Source organism: Pipistrellus hanaki (assembly GCF_964339955.1).
Source record: "Pipistrellus hanaki genome assembly, chromosome: 15".
Taxonomy (NCBI): Eukaryota; Metazoa; Chordata; class Mammalia; order Chiroptera; family Vespertilionidae; genus Pipistrellus; species Pipistrellus hanaki.
In genome coordinates this window covers 42767826-42791991 of record NC_140517.1, presented here as the reverse complement: position 1 = coordinate 42791991, position 24166 = coordinate 42767826, and the positions used below count along the sequence as shown (strand labels likewise).

Here is a 24166-nt window from a genome sequence, read left to right as displayed (position 1 = left end):
GATCAAAGCGTGTGTGCTAGCGCCCTCTGCCGGTGAGGCGGGGGAGAAGCCGCCACGCTCGCCCCTGCTGTGGGGCTGGAATGGGCTTCAGCAATTACACACCGGAGGACGATCTGGCCGTTTTCACTCATTCCTCAGGTATTTTCTGAGCACCCACCGTGTGCCGGGGATAGAGCAGGGAACAAGAGAGACAAAATCCGTGCTCCTCCTAAATGTACAGACCACCGAGAGTATACATGTACCCGCGTGGAGCCGGCAATCTCATTTCTAGGAATTTACCCCAGAGAAGAAATGATCTATACATCAAGCAATTCACTGCAACCCAGTTTATCACAGAAGCACAAGGGACTGAAACCATTGTAGGTGTCCATTAATAGAGGACCTGCTAGGCCGGTGTGGCTCAGTGGTTGAGCTTCAGCCTAGGAACCAAGATGTCACAGTTCGAATCCTGGTCAGGGCACATGCCTAGGTTGTGGGCTCTATCCCCAGCTGGGGGGCATGCAGGAGGCAGCTGATCAATGATTCTCTCTCATCACTGCTGTTTCTATCTTCCTCCTTCTCCCTTCCTATCTGATATCAATAATACATATGGATATCAAGTCACGTTGTGCAGCCACACATTGGAATATTATACAGCCAGTAAAAAGGATAGGGCAGCTCTAAATGTTCTGAAAGGCTTGATCTCCAATATGTACTGGAACACCAAAATGAGGTTCGAGTGTCTGCTCTTATTTATAAGGAGAGAAAAGATCTATCTATGCAGAGCACATGTTTAATTGCCTCCAGGAAGGGACACTAGTGTCTGGAAGACCAAAGAAGGAAGGAGCTTCATTTTTCACTGCACACCCTTTCTGAACCTTTAAAATTTTTATTTATTAAAAACATATAAATTATAGAGTGAAAGAACAGGCCTGCAGGTGAGCCAGGTCCTGGGTCAGATCCCAGCTCTGCCATTGGCTCTCTGGAGCCCTGCAGCCTCTCAGAGCCTCAGTTTCCTCCTCTGCGATGCGGAGATAGATAGAACGACGCGGACGGGTGGGGCAGGGCGCCAGGCCTGAGGAGACCCCTCCACTGCCCGGGCCTCAGGCCCCTCGGCTGGGAGATGCAATCGGGAGAGCCTGGCTGAGCGGGGCCGGGCCCCGAGGTCTCCCTGGGTGACTCGAGCCCCTCGGGATCTCCACGGCCAAGAGCGCAGGGGCTGGGGTCAGGGGCGGGTACCTGTGCCGGGGGCTGACGTGAGGCCGCAGCCGCACCCTGCAGACGCCGTCGGTGCAGTCTTTGCCCACGAGGCTGTGGGGGTGCACTCGGTGAGGCCAGTCCTTCCACACCAGGCAGGCGGTCACCTCCACCTCCCGCAGCCCGCCACAGTCCCGGAGCTGCAGGAAGACAGGGCTCTTTGGGGTCCCAGCGTAGACAGCTGCATCTATCCAAACGCCTGGGGACTCCCTGGGTAGGCCCCCACCCCCTTCCCCTGGAGTGATGGACGGGCGTCTGCCTAAGACCCTCTGAGCTCCTCAACCTGAGGCGTCCAGCTGGTGCCCGGAGGGCTTTGGGACACGTCCGCGGCCCCCAGGTGTGCTTCCTTTGGCCACTCAGACTTTTACAAATTGGATGAGCCCTGACCGGTTTGGCTCAGTGGATAGAGCATCAGCCTGTGGACTGAAAGGTCCCAGGTTCAATTCCGGTCAAGGGCATGTACCTTGGTTGCAGGCAATCCCCAGTGGGGGGTGTGCAGGAGGCAGCTGATGGATGTTTCTCTCTCATCAATGTTTCTAACTCTATCTTTCTCCCTTCCTCTCTGTAAAAAAATCAATAAAATACTTTTTTTTTTTTGGATGCCTACCAGGTCTCTCAGGACTGCCCGCAGACAACTTCCTTGTGACAAGGACAGGAAGGCACCTTTACAGTGTCCGCCACCTTAACCAGGTGATCAAGGTCAGCATCACCGAGACTGGACTCAGGGGACTCAGGCATGCCCGATGGCCGGGAAGGACACACCTTACGGCTGTAGCAGCGCCCCCAGAAGTGCCTCACCTGAATCTAAGTGTAAGGAGGCACCAGACAAACCCAACGGCAGGTCACCGGATCAAAGATATCAGAGCCATGCAAGATGATACAAAGATGGGTGCTGCCCTAGCTGGTGTTGCTCAGTGGTTAGAGTGTTGGCCCACGCACTGAAGGGCTGTGGTTCGATTCTTGGTCAAGAACAGGTACCTGGGTTGTAGGTTCCATTTCAGGGCATGGGCAGAAGGCAACCAGTCCACGTCTCTCTCCCTCCCTTTCTCCATTCCACTGTCTCTAAAAAATTAATGGAGCTGAAACTGGTTTGGCTCAGTGGATAGAGGGTCAGCCTGCAGACTGAAAGGTCCCACGTTCGAATCCGGTCAAGGGCATGTACCTTGGTTGCAGGCACATCCCCTGTAGGGGGTGTGCAAGAGGCAGCTGATCAATGATTCTCGTCGATGTTTCTAACTCTCTATCCCTATCTCTTCCTCTCTGTAAAAAAAAATCAATAAAATATATTTTAAAAAATAAAAATAAATTAATGGGAAAAATATCCTTGGGTGAGGATTAACAACAATAAAAAGATGGGAAAATAAAGGTGTATTTTGAGTAGCTCCATAGTGTGTACATAAGTAACTAATAAACAGAATGGGTTCAGAGGCATGGAATCATGGCACAGACTGCTGGATCTCAAGGAGAAGGGGAGGGGCAGGGAGAAATTAACCAAGTAATTTATATGCATCCATGCACAGCCTATGGATAGAAGCAATAGCGTGGTGAATGCCTGGGGTGGGACGGGAACTGATGGAAGGGGCAATGGAGGAAAAATGGGGTACATCCATAATACCCTCAACAATAAAGATAAATAAATAAAAATTTATCAAGCTGTATACTTCAGAGATGATCTTAACAAATATGTGAAGATAAAATATGATCATCTATAAGCTTATTATATTAAATTTAATATTAACTTCATATTCCAGGTTAATTTGACTAAGCTAATTGTTAATTAGATATTTAAAATTACATTTAAATTTTAATGATTAAATTAACATTGTAAGATATACAACTTAAAATATAACTCAATTTTTTTCAAAAGGAGAGAGACTAGCCCGGCTGATGTGGCTCAGTAGTTGAGCATCGACCTATCAACCAGAAAGTCATGGTTTGATTTCCAGCCTGGGTACATGCCCGGGTCATGGGCTCCATTCCCAGCAGGGGGTGTGCAGGAGGCAGCTTGATCCACCCTGGGGATAGAGTCCACACCTGGGCATGTGCCCTGACGGGGAATGGAACCAGTGACCTCCTAGTTCATGGGTCGATGCTCAACCACTGAGCCACGCCGGCTGAGCCAGATTCTCTTTAAAAAAGAAAGTTTGGCAAATGGGCCGAATTTCTGCTCAGCAGCCAAAGGCGGCAGTCGATAAAAAGCAACTCCTTTAGTCCTGACAGTGTGGCTCAGTTGGTTGAGCTCCCTCCTGCGCACCAAGACCTGAACCATTGGATTCCGGGTCAGGGCACATGCCCGGTTGCATGCTCCATCCCCACTTGGGGGCGTGCAGAGGCAACCAATTGATGTTTCTCATTGATTTTTCTCTCTCTCTTTCCCTCTCCCTAAAAAAAACACGTTAAAAAAAACCATATAGCCGAAACCATTTTGGCTCAGTGGATAGAGTGTTGGCCTGGGGACTGAAGGGTCCCGGGTTTGATTCGGGTCAAGGGCATGTACCTTGGTTGCAGGCACATCCCCAGTTGGGGGTCTGCAGGAGGCAGCTGATCGATGATTCTCTCTCATCAATGTTTCTAACTGTCTATCCCTCTCCCTTTCTCTCTGTAAAAAAAAACCAATAAAATATATTTTTTAAAAACATATAAAACCAAACCCTTTAAACCATGGGCCAGACCGATGAAGCTTTGTTAGGTGACTAGCTGGGCCCTGGTCTGAACCACCAAAGCCGGTGCCTGTAAAATACAGTAAGCCTGCCGCACTGGCTTGCTCAGTGGTTGAGTGTGGACCTATGAACCAGGAGGTCAGGGCTTGATCCCCAGTGGGGGGTGCAAGAGGCAGCCGATTAGTGATTTTTTCTCATCATTGATGTTTATTTCTTTTTAATTTTTAAAAAATATGTTTTTATTGATTTCAGAGAGAAAGGGAGAGGGAGGGAGAGATAGAAACACCAATGGGAGAGAATCATTGATCGGCTGCCTCTTGAACGCCTCCTCCTGGGGATCGAACCCACAACCCAGGCATGTGCCTTTGACTGGAATTGAAACCGGGACCCTTCAGTCTGAAGGCTGACTCTATCCACTGAGCCAAACCATCTAGGGCTATCATTGATGTTTCTATCTCTCTCTCCCTTTCCCTTCTTCGCTGAAATCAAGAAAAAAAAAATTTTTTTTAAATACAATAAACCGGTGTGGTTCAGTGGGATAATACTGCCCTCTAGCGGACATTCAAGACCTTGGGTGATTTTGGTTGACCCTGATGGGCACCCTCAGCAAGGCAGTAGCCGGGGCCAGAGATGCTACACAGCCCACCACGCAAGTCCTGCAAGACTTCTGATCCTCCCACCACCATTTCATATCTGAAAAACCTGTTTAAAATCACCAGAGCCCAGCCCTCGACAGTGTGGCTCAGTGGATAGAGCATCAACCTGTGGACTGAAGGGTCCCAGGTTTGAATCTGGCCAAGGGCATATATTCCCAGGTTGCAGGCTCTATTCCCAATAGGGGGCATGTAGGAGGCAGCTGATCAATGATTCTCTCATCACTGATGTTTCTATCTCTCTCTCCCTCTCCCTTCCTCTGAAACCAATAAAAATATATCTTTTTAAAAAATCATCAGAGCCCAGAACCTAGTACTGCATTTCCCCCTTAATTTTGAAATACACTGAATTGTTTTAAGTCACCGAGTTTACCAGGCTGGTTCAGGCTGCATTCGTGGCCACTGCATTAATGAGGTCAAAAGCAACTTCATTCTGCTTCCCCGGGACTGTGCCCGAGATTTTACATACTGAAACAAAATGTGCTGACATGTGCTCCCCTAGTTTCCTCTTATTTCTCCTTCTTTCTAAGGTTAGGGCATTGTGGATTCTGAGTGGGATTATGAGTAGAGGTAAGTAATATTATTAATCCATTTCATCGAGGCAGATAGGATTAAAGCCATTCATTTAACCAGCTTCCTGCTACAATGTTAGGAGATTCTGAAGAGGTCAGAGTTGGTCTCAGGATTCAGGAAGATGGCAGGGCTGAAAGCTGTTCATCTTTGAGATGCCACACGACATTGAGTGAGTCAGACCTGGTACCAAACAGGCTCTACCACTGGCCGGCTGCTCGCTGGATGCTCTGTCCTTACTGTCCTTAGCTGTAAGGTGGGTATCATTCAGAACCTGGCACACAGGAGCACTTAGGAGCTGCCGGTAATTACTAGAGAAAAAGTGCTGTGTGCTCCTGAGCAAGTAACTGACGGTCTCTGAGCCTCGTTTCCTCTTCTGAAAAATGGGGATTAAAAAAAACACAAACCTAAATCCAGAGTCAGAAACAGGTCATCCCCTATTGTTGGGCATTTACTGTTCTAACTCTCTGGAATCAAAACCAACATCATTGCCCGGAAAGACTGAGAGATAAAAGGCAGGGGAAACACAGCCCACAAGCAGCATCCCGCAGATAACGGATCATTACGAAGGGAGAGCTGCACCTTCACAAAGGAGAGATCTGCAGTCCCGACCTGTGAGGGGCTGACTTGTGTCCCCTGGATTCATATTTAAACCCCACCCCCACTCCCTCAGAGTGACTGTATTTGGAGACAGTGTTTAAAGAGTTAGTTAAAGAGCCATTGTGGTAGGCCCTGATCCAATTTGCCTGGTCTCCTTATAAGGAGAGGTCAGTTGCCTGGCCAGGTGGCTCAGTTGTTGGGAGCACCATCCTGTACACCAAAAGGTGACGGGTTCAGTTCTCAGTCAGGGCACATACTAAGGGCGGGGTGCATGCAGGAGGCAACTGATCGATATTTCTCACATCAATGTTTCCCCTTTCCTCTCTCTCTTTCTCTCTCTCTCCCTTCTTCTCTAAAATCAATAACAACATATCCTCAGGTGAGGATTTTAAAAATAATCTACACTAACAAAAGAGAAACATGAAAATTGACTGTACCTTCGCGACACCCACCAGCCAATCAGGAGTGAGTATGAAAATTGACACGACAAAGATGGTGGGCTAATTTGCATAAGCATGTGCCGAGCAGCCGGGGGCGGGTGGGATGAAAGTGTACCACACCATCCCAGCCACTCCGGGCCTCTGGACGGCATGGGAAGGGGGAAAGCAGCTTCGGCGGGAGTGAAGGCGGTGCCGGCAGCCAGGGGGAGGGAATCTTTGAACACACAAAGAGACACCAGACAAGTGTGACACCGAGAAAGACCGTTTGAGAACACAGTGAGAGAGGCTGTCAGCGAGCCAAGGAGAGAGGCCTCAGAGGAAACCAATTCGGCCAACACCTCAGTCCTTGACTTGCAGCCTCCAGAACCGTGAGAAATAAATTTCTGTTGCTCGCGCCACCAGCCTGTGGCATTTCGTTGCGGCCGCCTGAGCAGACTCATGCATCACCTTAACCACAGCATCCGACTCAGCATCACTGAGTTTGGACAAACCGCCACCCCGTGTCCTTTGATGGGAGACACCGAGATAGACACCGAGGTGTGGCATTCCCTCCAAGACAAACAGCCTGATCTAACCCGAGGACAGCCACAGCCCAGAGTGTGGGGCACTGAACAAAAACATCTGTCCTGCCCACAAAGGACCGCATCCAGAAACACAGACACCTGCCTTCGTCCAATTGCGCCTAACGAAGTGCCATGAACTGGGTGGCCGATAAACAATAGCTTTTCCTCACAGTTCTGGAGCCTGGAAGTCCAAGGTCAAGGTGCCAACATGGTCAAGTTCTAGTGAAGACCCTTTCCAGACTGCAGGCTGCCGAGACATCTCACTGTCTTCCTCACGTGGTACAAGGGGAAAGCGAGCTCTCTGGGGGCTCTCTTCTTTCCTTCCTTCTTTCTTTTTTTAAAAAGATGCATTAAGAAATATGTTTTCTATTTATTGAGTTTTAGAGAGAGGAAAGGTGGAAGGAAAAGGAGAGAAAGAGAAATCTTGATTTGCTGTCCCACTCATTCATGCATTCAGTGGATTCTTATATGTACCCTAACCAGGGATCGAACCCACAAACTTGGTGTATCAGGATGACACTCTAATCAACTGAGCTACCCGATCAGGGCTGGGGCCTCTTTCCTTTTCCTTTTTTTGCATATGAAATGATCATTTTATGTCAAAAGAAAAATCTTGCAAGCAGGCAACAGTACACATCCTGCTGCTTTAAAAAGGCTGCTAGCTTACACTAGAGGCCAAATGCCCAAAATCTGTGTAAGGGGCTCGGCCCTAGCAGCCCCTCGCAGTGTGGGCCAGCCCTTGCAGCCCGGCTTCATCTGGAACAGGGGTCCTCAAACTTTTTAAAGTGGGGGCCAGATCACGGTCCCTCAGAGAGCTGGAGGGCCGGACTATATAAACTACTAATTCCTACTGTAACACCTCGGCTGCGCTCACTGCCCAAAAAACCTGGCGGGCCGGATCAGACTCCTCTGCGGGCCGCATGTGGCCCGCAGGCCGTAGTTTGAAGACCCCTGATCTGGAAGGTCGTTCGGCCTAATTAGCATATTAGCTCTTTATTATATAAGATTATCTTCCCTGCCGAAACCGGTTTGGCTCAGCGGTAGAGCGTCGGTCTGCGGACTGAAAGGTCCCAGGTTCGATTCTGGGCAAGGGCATGTACATTGGTTGCGGGCACATCCCCAGTGGGGGTGGGTGCAGGAGGCAGCTGGTCGATGTTTCTCTCTCATCGACGTTTCTGGCTCTCTATCCCCTCTCCCTTCCTCTCTGTAAGAAAAATCAATAAAATATATTTTTTTTAAAAAGAAAAGATTATCTTGCCTCATCCCAGGCCCTCCCCTACATCCTCCCTTCAATCCCCCACCTTCTCCCCCCCCCCACACACACACACACACACACACTACAGGCCCACTGGCACTTGGGTGAAATGCTGATTTCTCAGCACAAAGTCCCTTTTCCCTGAGAAAAACGCACAGAAGCAGATGAAGGAGTAAATACCAGTGGAAAGGGGTGATGGTGGGGGCCCAGGGCTCAGAACCTCAGCGGAATGACCGGCCCGTCCTTGGGCCCACTTTCGGTCAAAGCGCTGGTTACAGCTCAGCTGCACGGGCCTCCAGGGCCGGGATCCTGGCGGCGCTGTCCCCGTACAGGCGCTTCCTCTGGGCCCGGCGCCCGCGCTGGGCTCTGGAGGGGGCTCCGGGGAGCGGGGGTCTTGTGATGCAGGTCGTGGTGGGCGCTCACACAGTCCTCCAGGCGCTGACAGGTCACACGCCACCTCGTAGTCATCTGAGTCAGCTCCGCCTCCTCTTCTGTGGCCCACGACTGGCCTTCGCTCCTGCTTCCGGGGGACGCTGCCCAGACCTCGGAGAGCGGGAATCACCGCGGTGGGAGTCCTGGGAGGCCAAGTGACGGCCACAGAAGGACTGAGGGCATCTGCCTTTGTTAGCATACAAGCCCTGGGGAAGCCGAAACCGGTGTGGCTCAGTGGATAGAGCGTCGGCCTGCAGACTGAAAGGTCCCAGGTTTGATTTCGGTCAAGGGCATGTACGTTGGTTGCGGGCACATCCCCGGTAGGGGGTGTGCAGAAGGTGGCTGGTCAATGATTCTCTCTCATCGATGTTTCTGACTCTCTATCCCTCTCCCTTCCTCTCTGTACAAAATCAATAAAATATATTTTTTTAAAAAATAAAAAAAGCAGCCCTGGGGAAGACCTCCTGGAGTGAAGTTCTGGAGAAAGTGAAATAAGACTCCACAGTGGCGGCCTCCCGACAGGCATTGCGGTGGCTTCCATCCAAGCCGGTGCCCGATGACAACGTGGCCAGTATCTCGCAGACACTGGGTGACAAGACCAAGGCGCAGCAGTGTCCGAGGATGTCGCCTTGGCTGCCATCTCTGATTGTGAGAGTCCAGATGGGCACGGCACCTCGGGCTCCTGGCTTGCAGGTCCTGGGCGGTGGGATGCCGGGGGCCTCTTTTCCAATCACCCCAAAGGGCTCTACTCTCATGACGTAATCACCCCAAAGGCCCCCCCACCTCCTAATACCATCACCTCGGAGGTTAGGCTTGCAACACAGGAATTTGGGGGACACGAACATGCAGACCATAGCAAGGCCTGATACACGCAGCATGTGAGCCCAGACTGGTTATGAAATAAGCAAGCGACAAAACAAGAGCGATACAAAATGTTTTGGGCCCTGGACGGGTACTCTGTTGGTTAGAGCCATGGTCAGCAAACTGTGGCTCGCGAGCCACGTGCGGCTCTGTGGCCACGTGCAGTCTTTTTAGCAAAGACCAAGCGGTGAGGGGCAAACAGGAAGGCAGGCAGGCGAGCAGTTGGGAGCCAGCAGTCCTGGATTGTGAGAGGGATGTCAGACTGCCCTGTGGGACCGGGCCTAAACGGGCAGTCTGACATCTCTCGAGGAGTCCCAGATTGGAGAGGGTGCAGGCTGGGCTGAGGGACACCTCCGCCCACTCCCCCACCCCGGTGCACGAATTTTGTGCACCTGGCCTCCAGTTAATAGCAATGTCTCTACTTGTATAGTTTAAGTTTTTAAAAATTGGCTCTCAAAAGAAAAGTCAGTCATTGAACTGTTGATATTTGGCTCTGTTGACTAATGAGTTTGCCGACCACTGGGTCAGAGCATCGTCCTGATACACCAAGGTTTCGGGTTAGATATCTGGTCAGGGCACGTACAAGAGACAACCAATAAAAGCAGAGATAAGCGGAACTCCAAATCGATGTTTCTCTCTCTTTCCCTTCCTGTTTCTCTCAAAAAAAAAAATCAGTAACTTTTTTTTTAAAAAAAATGCAAAAATGTCTGTATAAAGAGAGAAGAACATAAAACAAATGTAAAAGGCGATGGGTGTGCATTGACTTATTCTTGTCCTTTTTATGTAGGTTTAACATTTTTCAAAAGAAAAAGCTGAGACAGAGTTGAAAAGAATCCCCTATCCAATGAAACAAACAGACAAAATGCTTAAAGATAAACAAGGGACTAGGACTGCCCAGCAGTGTGCCACATTCACCTCCTTCCCGAAAATCCAGTGACTGGGAATATCGATCCCAAAGGAAATATTTCTCTGAACCAGAACGGCTGGCTGACCGCAGGCCGCCGCAGGCCATGGTGCCCGGAGACAAATCAAACAACTAAAGCATCTAGCTGTGTCGAGGGGGCAGCCCTCCGGTGCCTGACCATCTCCCCGGCGTCCTCATAGCAACCCGTGGGCAGGCGCTTTATCCCCATTTCACAGATGAGGAAACCGAGGCCAAGAGAAGCCCTGGGCTTGTCCCTATTCACGTGGCTGGTAAGTGGCAGAGGCAGAACTCAGACCCAAGTCTTTTTGACCCTAAAATCCCAAACTGTAGGGAAGGACAAGAAGGCTGCTCTGCTGGTCACTCAAATACACCCATGAATACAAGTCCCACTGAGGGAGGGGGAGGGGCAGAGAGGCAGGAGACCTCAGCCCAGGGAGCTCCGGCCCTGAGGTGGGCTGTGGCCTCGGGGGTGGGGAGGGGGAGGCCAGGTCTCCAGGAGGAAAGCACTCCAGGTAGAAGAAACAGCATGTGCGAAGGCCTGGTGCCGAGGGTGGTGAGCGAGGAGGGGATGGGTGGAAATGGGCCAGACAATGAGAGGTCCTGGAGGCCCAGAAAGGGGCTTGGGCTTCCTTGTGTGTGCACTGGGGAGCCGGGGGAGGGTTGTGAGCAGGGGAGAGGAGCAGATGTGCGATTTAACAGGCCTCTCTGGCTGCTGTGTGCGGGGTGGGGTGGGGGGCGTGGCGGAGACTGACAGCTGGTGAGTGGGAAGGGAGCTGGAGGTCAGGGAGAAGCCGGGCGGGGGGATGGTGCGTACCCAGTGGAGGTTCCCTAAACATTTGGGCAAAGATCCCGAAGCACACGAAGGCTCCGTGTTGGGAAAGAGCGAGGACCCGGGCCACAGGCGTCACTGGGAGAAGCAGTCATGGATACAGTCCCCAGGGAGGACCACTGGGCAATAGCCATCGAATCATTCTGACCAGCGATTCCACTTCCAGAAGGTATGTGAGTGACACAAATGAAGGAAATAGTAGGTGAGCCGTGTCGCTCTCTACAGCCCTGCTTATAATTAATAAGCAGCGAGAGCCTGGAAGTAACGTCACTGCCCACCAATAAGTCACTGCGCGCGAAACGACCACACTGCCACACTGCGGACCCCGCGGGAAAGAGCAGAGGGCAGCTCATACATGCTAGTGTGCGCTGAGCTCCAAGACATTTCCTTTTTGTCCTCACCTGAAGATACGTTATTGATTTTTAGAGAGAGAGGAAGGGGGGGAGAGGGAGAGAGGGAGAGAGGGGAAGAGAGAGAGAGAGAGAGAAACATTGATGGGAGAGGGAAACATTAATCGGTTGCCTCCCACACGGGCCCCGACCACAATGAGGTATGTTCCCTGACCAGGAAATCGAACCCACAACCTTTTGCTGTACAGGATGATGCTCCAACCAACCGAGCTACCTGGACAGGGCCTACCAGCCAATCAGGAGTGAGTATGCAAATTAACCCAACAAAGATGCGGGGCTAATTTGCATACACAGGCACCAACTGGGGGGGGGGGGGGGCGGGACAAGATGCAGGCATTCCGCACCACCCCAGCTGCTCTGGCCTCCGGGCAGCGTGGGAAGGCAGAAAGGCGACTCCAGGCCGGAGCGGAAAGGAGGCTCCGGCCAGAGTGAAGGTGGTGCCGACAGCCAGAGGAAGGAAGGCCTTGCACACATCTGTGCATTGGGCCTCCAGTTTTATAATAAAGTATGCAATAGCTCATGCAATTTATTAGGTGTATAACAAATGTTACCCCATCGCAAAGTCAAAATATTTTAAGTCGAACCATCCGGTAAGACCGGGATCATCTGTATATACACTGAGTGGGCAGATTATTATGATCTCTGAACGCATAATAAACTGGCCACTCAGTGTATATCCTATAGAATAAAAGGCTAATATGCAAATTGTCCTCTTGACCAGGAGTTCGACCACCAGGCAGGCCGGCCAGCCGCCCATGTTCCCTCCCCAGGTCCCCTCCCCCTGGTTCAGAGATCATAATAATCTGCCCACTCAGTGTATATGCCATGCTCCCCTCTATGTTCAAAAAGGGGGGTGGTATTTATGTATGTGTATGTTTACCTGTATAATCAAAATCCTGCTGGAAGGACATATGAGATACTGATAACAATGGTTACCTCGGGGGGGGACGGGGGGGGGGGGAGAAAGTGCCTTCTGTTCATTTTAACTTAAATTCTGTTAATATGAATCTTTATATTTTCAAACATTTTGAACCGCATCCTATGACTCAAATATTTAAAACAAAATGAAGATGTATATAGTGAAAAAAAACACACACCTTACCTGTACCTATCAGAGCACTCCTCCCCACAAGTAATCACGTCTATTAATTTTTGTTTTCCCTTCCAGAGATTCTTTATGTGCATCCTCACAAACACACAATTAAAATCTTATTTTCCCCTCTCTTAACACAAAAGCCAGCATCCTACCCTACCCTCCTCCATTTTGGGGAGGGATTGTCAATATATCTTGGAAATACTTCCACATCAGTACCTAATGGAATCTTCATTTAATTTTTTTTCTGTATTAACCGTAGGTATGTATACTTATCTGCACACTACACAGATATACGTGCCACAGCTGCCCAGAATTCTGACGCGTAGCTGTTTGTTGATTTGTTCGCCAGTCCCTCCCTCACTGATGCACACTGAACTGTCCTTTTCCTCACGCAAACAAGGCTACTGTGGATAACCTCATACATCCCTCTGTGCGCCCAGACACAGACACAGCTACACTATAAAGTCCTGAGAGGGGAATGGCCAGGCCTTAGAGCGATGATCATCTATATATATAAAAGCCTAAGCAATCGTTGAACCGGTAGCTATGATGCACACTGACCACCAAGGGGCAGATGCTCCCACCGGCAGGTTAGCTTGCTGCTGGGGTCTGACAGATGGGGACTGGGTGAAGCTGGCGGACCGGGCCTCTAGTGATAATATAACAGTACCAGCAGCTCAACTCTATTGAGTGCTTACCAGCTGGAGGTCGTTAGCATGTATGATGAGCTCATTCACTCATCATACAGCCCAGTTATTTTTACCATCCCATTTCCTAGAGGAGGAAACTGAGGCACAGTGGGGCTGCGGAACCTGCCCAAGGCTGCACGACTAGCAAGCAGCTGAAAGGGGATGGCAACCCAGGCAATCAGGCTACCCCTCCCCCCGTGTATAATAGTTTGCATCAAGACTGCCAAAGTGGCTCAGTGGATAGAGCGTCAGCCTGCGGACTCAAGGGTCCCAGGTTCCACTCCCGTCAAGGGCATGTACCTTGGCTGCGGACACGTCCCAGGTGGGGGGTGTGCAGGAGGCAGCTGATTGATGTTTCTCTCTCATGGATGTTTCTAACTCGCTCTCCCTCTCCCTTCCTCTCTGTAAAAAAATCAATAAAATATATTAAAAAGAAGAAGAAGAAAAAAAAGACTGCCAAAGTGCCGGGATGAGCCACTCTCTGCAGGCCCTGTTGCATGTGGGGCCACGTGACAGCATCACCAGCTCCAGGAGACTAATAGCACCATGGAATACTGGCTCCCCACACGCGATGCGAATCTTGGGGCGGGGAAGCGCGATCCCCCCCCCACACACACACACCCCTCCGGCCCGGGCCGCACCTCGATGGCGGGCAGCGTCTTGCTGGCCTCGGTGCTGCTCTCGCCGAGGATGCTGCCGGCCGAGCGGCCCTCGCACTCGTAGCGGAAGCGCATGCCGCGCTGCTTGGGCTGCTCCACGATGACCAGGTGCGGCCGCGGCCCGGCGCCGGGGGCCGGGGGCCCGAGCCGGCCCAGCGCGCAGCCCCAGGCCGGCGGGGCGGGCGGCGCGGCGGGGCCCAGGGTGACGGTGCTCAGCGAGGTGGCCCCGCGCGACACCAGGCGCGCCAGCCCCTCGCCCGGGCCCGGCGGCGCCGCCTCCAGGCCGAAGCCGTTCTCCTTGATGTACTCATCGATGATCTCTGCGGGGGAAGCAAAGGCCGGTCATGAAAGGAGAAAAGGCTCCCTGGCCCGCCGCTCCCAATCCATTCATTGCTCACGGGCCGAATGCCAAAACCCACAAAGCCCCTGCTGTCCCTGCACCCCTCAGTTCCTAAAGCCAGAGACCCGGGGGGCAGCGGGGCCTGTCTGGTTTCTCCTCCCCCTGCGCCTGCATGTCCACTGCCCTCCTCCCTACAAGCACCGCCACCCACCACGTGCTCAGGCCTGGAGGGTGCACATCTGAGTTAGTCCTCGTGACCCCACATCTGCGAGTCCCACGCCTGAACTCCGGCCTCTTCCTCCACTCTCTCCACCCCCACTGCCTCCGGTCCACCCTCCGTGTCTTCCGTCGGAACCAGCACTCTTGCTCCCCCAGTCTGCCCCCCACACACAACACAGAGAGCTCCTGTCCGAAGCCTCCAGTGCTCCCATCTCCCTTAAGGCCAGAGCCAACTCCTCCCCATGCAAAACCTTCTCCAAACCCATGCATCTCAGAAAAGCAAAACAAAAATAAAACCCCACACCTCTGGTGCTGGCCTAGAGCCATGCTGTGGACTGGTTCCTGCTGTCCTGGGCCCTCCCGCCACCCCCTCTTACACTGATGCGGTCTTTTTTCTGTTGCTTGCACCCCCCGCCCCCCACGCCTGGCCCTCTAGCTCCTCCATCTGCCTGTCCCACGCTTCCCCTCATCCACCCCCTGCTGTCTCCTGGTCCTCTGGTCGTAGCTCAAATGCCACCACCAGAAAGGCCCCATCTAATGCCAATTCCCTACTCTACCTGTTTTATTTCCTTCACGACCCTCTGCCCAGTCTAACCTTATCTTACTCCTTTCCTCCTTTTTCTACTGTCTCCCCCACTGGAGTGCCCGCCCCAGAGGCACTCTGGTCTGTGACTGAGTCCCCGGTGCCTGGAACAGCCTGGCACAGCTTGGTGCCAGCGGCAGGTGCCCAGTACAACTCACCGGAGGAATGAATAGTGACACGAGCGGCAGCTGCCAGTACAGCCTATGCCAGTCACCTATCACTGCTAACCATGACCGCTAAAATGCCCCCCAGAAGCCACAGGGTGACCCTCCCCTCAACACCCCAACCAGGAAGGCCAAGCTCTCTGTCTGTCTGTGAGCACCGGACTCCTCACCGCCCTCAGACTGCCCTGTGGTACTCACCCAGTTCATCTGTGGAAGAAAGAGAGAGAGAGAGAAAGGTGAGGGCCAGTTAAGTGGTCAAAACTTCTATTTTTAAGACAGATTCCCCACCCCATCCTTTCCTGGTACCCTCCCCCCCCCTCTCCTGGGAAACGGGGCTCTGACTCCCAGGGGTGCTAAACCCCAACCCCCACGCCTTCTCCTGGCTACCTTCTATGTAGCTCCCAATGTTGGGGTCCCAGGGTCAGGGTCCCCTCAAATGTCCCGCCAAAAACATTCAGGCCAGGGATGATGAAGTGTTGTTGGGAATTCGAGGAAAAGCCGAGGGTCTTATAACCAGGGGCAAAATGGACACCAAAGACTCTAAACAAAAGGTGGGGTGCTCTCTCCCTACAGCGCACCCTAGGCCCCCAAAGGTCACTGGCTGGTGTCTGAAGGCCCCAGGAGGCCGATCCTCCTCCTCCAGGCAGCCACCCACCCTGCGTCATAGGCTAGTCCCCCCGCAGTGCCCACCGCTGCCCCGGATTCACCCCCGCTTCCTGAGGGAGGAGGGACAGTAATGCTGGGGCACCCTCATCACCTCAGCCCCCCAAACCAGCCTCCCTTATTCCACAGGCAGGACAAGGGGCACCCCTCGGGGATCAGTGAGCCTGGAGTCACTCAGCGAGCACTGGCAGGCTGGGCCCGACGCCCCGCCCAGGGCTGCCTGCACCGGCCGCTGGCCTCGGACACCGACCAGCCCGAGGCCAGACCTGTCCTCCTCCTCAGCTCTCGGGGCGTGGCCCCTGGGAGCCAGACCTTTGCTCCTCGGAAAGCAGGGTTCCTGCACCCTTTATCTCATTGAACCTGTGAGGTCAGCAGGGTGGGGAAGACACCGTCGCTTGGTAGATGGGACACGGAGGCTGGGCGAGAGGAAGGCGCAGGCTGCAGGTCGCTGGCAGGGCAGCCTCAGGTCGTTTGAACTTGGGAAAACCTTAGGCACCTGTACTGAACGACCTGGGGGCCCAGTGATGGGTTAGACCAGGGGTCTTCAAACTTCGGCCCGCGGGCCACATGCGGCCCGCAGAGGAGTCTGATCCGGCCCGCCAGGTTTTTTGGGCAGTGAGCGCAGCCGAGGTGTTACAGTAGGAATTAGTAGTTCATATAGTCCGGCCCTCCAGCTCTCTGAGGGACCGTGATCTGGCCCCCACTTTAAAAAGTTTGAGGACCCCTGGGTTAGACTTTGTCTGAGCCCCTAAGGAGCTCCTACGCTGCAGGGGAAACAGAGGCCCCGGGCAGCAATGCCCAGCGCTCTGGACTGCCTCCGTTCAGATTCCGGCTCTGCTACTTGCTTGCTATGTGTCCGTAAGCCCCTCCCTTAATTCATTTGTGCCTTGGTTTCCTCATCTATAAAATGGACACAATAATGTCTGCCGCATTGGGCCGTTGTGAAAATTAAATCCGCTAGTCATATACGTGAAGCACTGGGCACTGCCACAATAGCAGGTGCGATATAAATGCCGGGCTGAAGGGTTCCCAGTTTGGTTGTGGTCAAGGCATATGCCTGGGTAACGGGCTCGATCCCCAGTGGGGGGTGTGCAGGAGGCAGCCAATCAGTGATTCTCTCTCATCATTGCTATTTCTATCTCTCTCTCTCTCTCCCTTACTCTCTGAAATCAATAAAAAGATATTAAAAATAATTTTAAAAAATAAAATAAATTCTGATTGCTATTAAACAAGGTTTTGTAGACTGGGTAAACCACTTCCCGTCTCTAGGCCTCAGTTGCATGTTTATAAAATGGGGCGTTAGAAGACATGCTTTCAGAGCATGCAGTGCGGAGCCATGCAGATATTGGTTTGAATTCCAGCTGCCACTCACTGGCTGTGTGGCCTGGGGCAAGTTGCTTAACCCCTCTGAGCCTTCTTCCCTATAAAATGAGGTCTGAGCTCCTGTCTCAGGCGTTAACATGAGGATTCAGGATCACACGGAGAAATGGCTTAGCACAGGATCTGACCGTTTGAGGCCCTCCATAAAACGTAGCTAATGTTATTGTTGTCTAAAATCCCCTTTCAGCCGAAACCGGTTTGGCTCAGTGGATAGAGCGTTGGCCTGCGGACTGAAAGGTCCCAGGTTCGGTTGCGGGCACATCCCCAGTTGGGGGTGTGCAAGAGGCAGCTGGTCGATGATTCTCTCTCATCGATGTTTCTAACTCTCTATCCCTCTCTCTTCCTCTCTGTAAAAAAAATCAATAAAAATATATTTAAAAAATAAATAAATAAAATCCCTTTTCAGCCAGGAAATACTGGCACAGCTAAAATAACACCCCGCACTGCCCTGCAACCTCCACATAGACCTGCTGCCATCCAAGGGCAGCCAGGACGGGCCGCACTGGAGCAGATTTGAGAGCAGGAAGCCAGTCGTCTTCCTTGCCTCCGGGCCTTTGCACAGGCTGGTCTGTGCCAGGATTCTCTTCCTCTAGTTCTTTGCATGGCCGCCTTCTCTGCAAATGTCATCTCCTAGCTAGGTCTTCCCTGACCTCTATCCAAGATAGAACCCCCACGATAGCCACTTACAGTTAGGTGCCTTTGTTCCATAATTCACATTAGAATCTGACAGGACCTGTATTACAGCGATTCCTATCTGTCTGCTGGAGACTGGGAGTGCCACAGAGCGAGGAACGTGATAGCCCCATTGCCGCTGTTTGTACTCAGGACCCTGCATGTGTCTGTCCATCAAAACGAAGGAGCCAAAACTGATTTGGCTCAATGGATAGAGCGTCGGCTTGGGGACTGAAGGGACCCAGGTTCGATTCCGGTCAAGGGCATGTACCTTGGTTGCGGGCATATCTACAGTAGGGGGTGTGCAAGAGGCAGCTGATCGATGACTCTCTCTCATCGATGTTTCTAGCTCTCTATCTCTCTCCCTTCCTCTCTGTACAAAACCAACAAAATATATTAAAAAAAGAAAATGGTGGGGGGAAAAACACGAAGGAAGTCTTCCCTCCCACTCTGTCTCAGTAGTGCTCCCATCCTCAGCCTTCTACGAGATATTACTGACCCCAAGGTTCCTTCCTAGCCTCTATCCCACTTTATAATCCCTGTTGAATTTATTGTTTACGTGTCCGCCTCCACATCCAGGTAGGGAATCCCATGAGGGCAGGGCCAAGGCTGTTTCAGTCGCTGCTGCGTCCCCAGCACTGCCCAGCTCAGAGCCAGGTACAGACAGAACAGGAACTCAAAAAATATGTATTGAATGGGTGGAGTCAGAAATTACTCTCCATTGAAACCAAAGATCTAGGTCTCAGGAAAGAAAAGTCTCGGCCTTGTTCCAGCCCAGAACCAGTGTCTGGGCAGCACCTGTCCCCAGTGCCATCGCCAACCACTCACCACCACCCAAACTCACAGATCTGCTGAGAACCCCCAGGTCCTCCTCCACGGCCAGGCCAGCATGTCTGCGTCCATCCCAACACTCTCCCTCCAGAGGGAGGCTCAGGCTCAGCCCATTGGGACCGCTGGGTTTCCATGGTGACAGGACTCATCCCTGCACTCCAAACCTCAGCAGATTAGGGAGAGAGATGTTTCCGTTGGCTATGATTCTGCACTTTCTTGGGCGGCACTGAATGTTGGGTGGCACGCGCTGAGGGCCTTACAGACCAGTGGTTCTCAGCATCTCTTGGGAACTTGCTCAAAATACACTCTCAGAAACCATCCTAGGCCCACTGACCCAGGAACTCTGGAGGTGGGGCCCAGCCATCTGTGTTAACAAGCTCTCAGGGTGACTCTAATGCACGTACAGCTTTAAGAACCACTGTTATGGCTCAGTGGATAGAGCGCCAGCCTGCAAACTGAAAGGTCCCAGGTTCGATTCCAGTCAAGGGCATGTACCTTGGTTGTAGGCACATCCCCAGTGGGAGGTGTGCAGGAGGCAGCTGATGGATGTTTATCTCTCATCGATGTTTCTAGCTCTCTATCCCTTCCTCTCTGTAGAAAAAAATCAATAAACTGTATTTTTTTTAAAAAGAAAAAAAAAGGAAAAAGAGCCACTGATATGGACTGTCTATTATTACACCACTAACAGTTAACTCTTATTGAGCCTTGACTGTACGCCAGTCACTGCTTTGAAAGTTTACCTGTATCAGCTCATTAAATCCTGTCAATTCTCCTCAAAGGGGAAGACACCGATATTATGTCCATATTACAGATGAGGAACACTGAGGCCCAGAGAGGGGAAGTGACTTGCAGCCCCAAAGCACAAGAGTGATTATTACCCTGTGCACTGCCATGGGAATCTCTACACTGCCATGTGAGGGGGTGCTTCGCTTTACCTGTCCAGCTCCTAATCCCCTGGCTATGAGGTAGGGGCATCTGGAACCCCCATCTAGACGAGCAGGGAAGGACACCATCAGGGAAGGCCGTGCCCAGTGGGTTCCCCCCTCCCCTGTCCTGAGTGTGCAGGTGGGCAGGAGCTGTGGAGGCTGCTCACCCGTGGTCCTGGAAACGGCCAGCGAGAGCGAGGAGAGGTCCGGGGTCCCTGCAGGAGGGAGGCAATGGAGATCCCTCAGAAACCCGTCAAGTTCCACCCTCTTTCTCTCCTGCCCCCCAGCCCTTTCTCACCCTCGCCCCCGGAGTCTGGCCTTGCCTCCTTTCCTAACTCGGGAGCAGGTTCCTTAGTTTCTATCATTTCACCTCACCTTTCCAGGCTCCGCTTCCTCTCTCCCTTAAGGTCGGGTCTCTAGGAATCTTCAACCTCGGATAGGAAAGATACCGTTCCCTCCTTCTCTCGGGATCAAACCCTAACCCTTCACTTTTTCAATGTCAGGCCAGTCTCCTTCTCCCTTCTCAGACCCTGCCACTACTCTCCGAGGCAAGCACTCCCCATTCTTTCTGCTCTGAGTAAGGCCCCTTCCTCTTCTTTCCAAAGGGTCCCCACTGTTCCCTCTGCTGGAGTCCAGCCCCTACCATCGCCCCTCAGGGTTAGCCTCCGTCCCCTTTCCCCCCCAGGCCTCGCCCCGTACTCTGAGGAGGACCCTGCTTCCTTCTAGGTTAGGCCCCGCCCCTTCGGAGCCAGGCCTCGCCCCCTTCTCACGCTCACGGAGCCTGGCCCCGCCCCCGCCCCGCAGGAGCTGGTCCCGCTCTTCCTCCTCCGCGTAGGCCCCGCCCTCTCCCTTGGCGTTGGCCCCGCCCCCTTCTCTGCCTCAGGATCAGGCCCCGCCCCCTCCTCACTCTGTAGTGGGACGCCTCTCTCTTACCTCGGGCCAGACCCTGTCACCATCCTCTGCCTTCTTCCTTCCCGCTAACACAGTGTCCCCCGGGTCCCCACACTCTCCCCACAAAACCCCGGACTCCTTTAGGAACCCCCAGAACCCTCGCACCACGAATCCCGCCCGACTCCTCTGCTGAACCCCGGCCCCCGCTTACCCAAGGCCCCCAGCTCAGGCGCAGCGGACGGTCTGGCGACGCGGCGACTCGGCATGGCCCGACCAGTGGGGACCGATGGCCCGGAGGCCGGCCCAGACTAAAACACACACGGGGCAGGCCGGCGGCCGGGCGGCGCGGTCCAGCGGACGATCGCGGGTCGGGCGAGCAGCAAAAGGGCTGGGGCCGCAGGCCGGGCAGGACGCGCGGCGCCCGGGGTTGCGGGGGGCGGCGGGCCGGGCCGGGCGAGCGGCGGGCGGGGGCGGGGCGGCGGAATTCCCCGGCGCTGCCGGCCTGCGCGTCCATTGGCTCTCACCCCGCCGTGACGTCTCACTAGGGGAACGGGAAAACCCCCGCGCGTCACGTGGTCCCGGGGGCGGGGCCGGCCGGGAAGAGGAGGTTGGGCGTTTGGGGAGGGGCCAGTGCTGCTGGCCATGGCTCTGGCGGAGCCAACTGAGGCCAGCTTAGAGCCATTCCCGCCCTACCCATGGAGCAAGTTGGGAACTGAGGCTCCCACCCCCACCCCCAAGTCTGCCAGCGGAACTTGAACCTGTTGTTTTTCTGGATGGAAGGGAAGCTTTGGGATCAGGAGAGCTAGCTCTACAGCTTTTGTTGATAATGATCTTTAGAAAACTTCCATGGTTTCTCTTCTCATTTTCTGCAGATTGAGAGTGAAGGTATTTTAACTATAGAATGTCAGTTTAAATCTAGAATGTCAGCTCTAGGATTTGCCTGTTTTGTTCCTTGCTATATCCCTAGCACCAGAAACAGCGCCTGGAACACAGTAGGCACCCCCCTCCCCCCAATGAATGTTTATTCAATGATTGGATGGATGTTTTATTCCTCCCTACAACCCTTTCAAGTTTCTCGGAGCATTTCCAGCTTCAAGGCTCAGCACCTCAGTCCGGGAATGATGTCAGTGTAGCCCCAGCGTACATCCTGAGCTGTGTGCCTGACCCTTAAGCGAAGTGCCTACCTGGGGGCCTCACAGACACTTTATACCTCACAGTCACATCAGAGGCATGTGATAGAACCAGGATTCCTTGCAGAGGGGAGACTGGGGCTCAAGGAGGGACAGCCATTTGGTTAGATTATAGTCCTAAAGTCTCCTGTTCTTCAGAATGACCATCGGTTCCAACTTGAATGCCGGGCACCCTGACCACAGAATGCTACATCTCCTTGTGTAAAATTCGAGTGTTTCTCTTATCTCCATGGTCAACAAATGATTATTAAACACATAAAATTAAAAAATTAAAAATTAAAAGCCCTTGCCAGTTTGGCTCAGTGGATAGAGCGTTGGACTGCAGACCAGAGTCCCGGATTTGATTCTGGTCAAGGGCATGTAGCTCTGTTGCCACCTCCTCCCTGGCCCGAGCCCTGGCTGGGGTGCATGCAGGAGGCAACCAATCGGTGTTTCTCTAACATCGATATTTCTGTCTTTCCCTTTCTCTAAAAACCAATGGGAAAATATCCGAGTGAGGATTTAAAAAATAATAAAATTTAAATATTATTGGACATACACTTAATGAGCATCTGCTGTGTCGGGGCCAGCACTGGGCACTGGGGACACAGCACTCACCAAGCCAGGCCTGGTGACTCTTCTGGGAGCAGCAGCAGTTAGTTCAAGTGTGGCCCTAAGCTCTTCAGGCTCAAGTTGGAGTGCTACTGCTAGACAGCAAAATATTGAGCAAACTTTTAAAAGCTGCCAAGGGCCAAATAGCAAATATATTACACTTTAGGCTCTGGGGGCCAGACAGGTCTCAACATTCAACTCTGCCACAACGCAAAAGCACCCAGACAGTACAGAGATATGAAATTTGAATTTTGTATAATTTTCATGTGAAACAAAATATTCTTCTTCAGCTTCTTTTAACTATTTAAAATTACACAAAAGCTGGGAAAGGCTGCATTTGGCCTGTAAGCTGTAGTCTGCATACAACAAGGAGGTTATGATTGAGGGTCCAGAATCAGAGCACCTGGGTTCAAATCCTAGGTCTCCCACCTACAGGCTGCATGACCTTGGGCAACTGACTTCATCACTCTGAGCCCGATCTGTAAAATGGGCCTAATAATAGGATGGTTGTGAGGATTACATGATACTAATAGTATTGGCCGGATACGGCAAGGTTGTGGGTTCAAGCCCTGGTCAGAACATATACAAGAATCAACTAATGAATGCATAAATAAGTGGAAAAACAAATCGACGCCTCTCTCAAATCAATAAATAAAGATGCTAAGAATGGCACTTGGATGCAGCTCTTAAATGTGCTGGGCACTGTTCTAACACTTTGAACAATTTTCTCAATTTCTGAAACCTTGGACAGTTTCTTCATTTCTCTCCGTTTTCTCATCTGCTCTTGTAAGCATTGGGCTTAATTATTACAGTGTGATGTGTGATGGTGCCAGGCACTGTTCCAATAGCTGGGGACATTGCAAAGAAAACAAAAGACAAAAGCCCCTCCCATCATGGCACTGACATCCAAGTGAGGGAGACAGATGGAAATAGATAAGCAAATACAGGTCTGGTGGTGATGGCAGTATTATAGAATAAAGCAGGATATACTAGTGTGGGTTTGAGGTTAGAGGGTACTATTTGGGTAGGAAGTTAAGGAAGGTTCTGGGATAACATTTGAGCAAAGAGCTGAAACTCTGAAGGATCCAGTCCATTCCGGTCTCCTTGCTGTTACTGACTATCCCATCCATGAGGTGGGAACACACGTGGCACATTCAAGTAACAGCGAGGAGTCTGGAGCGGAGACCAAAGGGGATGCAGTGGAGGGTACAGCAAAGGTCTGTAAGGCGATGGGAACATCAGTATTAAACTTCATGAAATGAACCACACACAGCTCTTAGACTAGGGCTTGGCTCATGAGGGACGTGGAACAGTGGCTCCCAGGAGCCCGCCTGACCAGCCTCTGCCCCTTGCCAATGTCAGGTCTCACAACTGTGTGTCGGATGAATAAGTGAAAGGACATGCCCCTTAAGGGCAGACCTGGGGTGTCTCGGTCCCTGCTGTGTACACAGAACCCCCAGCTCAGGAGTGTCCAAGGGAGGGGCCAGGGGCGCACTTGCTGGCTGGCTATGTCAGTCTCTCCGTCAGTGTCAGTGTGGGCCCAGGAGGGTCCCACCGCTGGATTCGTGCTTGTGAAGTCAGGACTGGCAACCATGCCTTCAGCCAACGTTCTGGCAGTGCCTCCTGTGCCAAGGGCGTGGCCGTGACCAAGGCGCCCCAGCTGTCCTCACGGGGCTCAGCTCAGTGGAGAATGACTTTCCTCAGTGATGACCCCGAGTGGACAGAGCTGGAATGTGGGTCCCCAAGGAGCTGGGGGAGGGGGGAATTAGAGGAAGTGGTCAGGGAGGGCTTCCTGGAGGAGACATTGGAGCTGCCACCTGGAGGACGCACAGGGTCGG

General features: G+C 52.5%; 1 protein-coding gene across 1 annotated transcript in view; it reads right to left on the bottom strand.

Moving 5' to 3' along the window:
- RELB (RELB proto-oncogene, NF-kB subunit) overlaps positions 1-20828 on the bottom strand; it is a 31268-nt gene extending 10440 nt beyond the window's left edge. Inside the window, exons 1-4 of the mRNA XM_084860797.1 lie at positions 20759-20828; positions 19824-19871; positions 13861-14198; positions 1219-1376 (exon numbers count right to left, since the gene is read on the bottom strand). Of these exons, the coding sequence (XP_084716923.1) occupies positions 1219-1376; positions 13861-14198; positions 19824-19871; positions 20759-20813 (599 nt within the window). The 5' untranslated portion in view covers positions 20814-20828. The remainder of the gene's footprint in view (positions 1-1218; positions 1377-13860; positions 14199-19823; positions 19872-20758) is intronic.
- Between the last annotated feature and the right edge of the window lie 3338 nt (positions 20829-24166).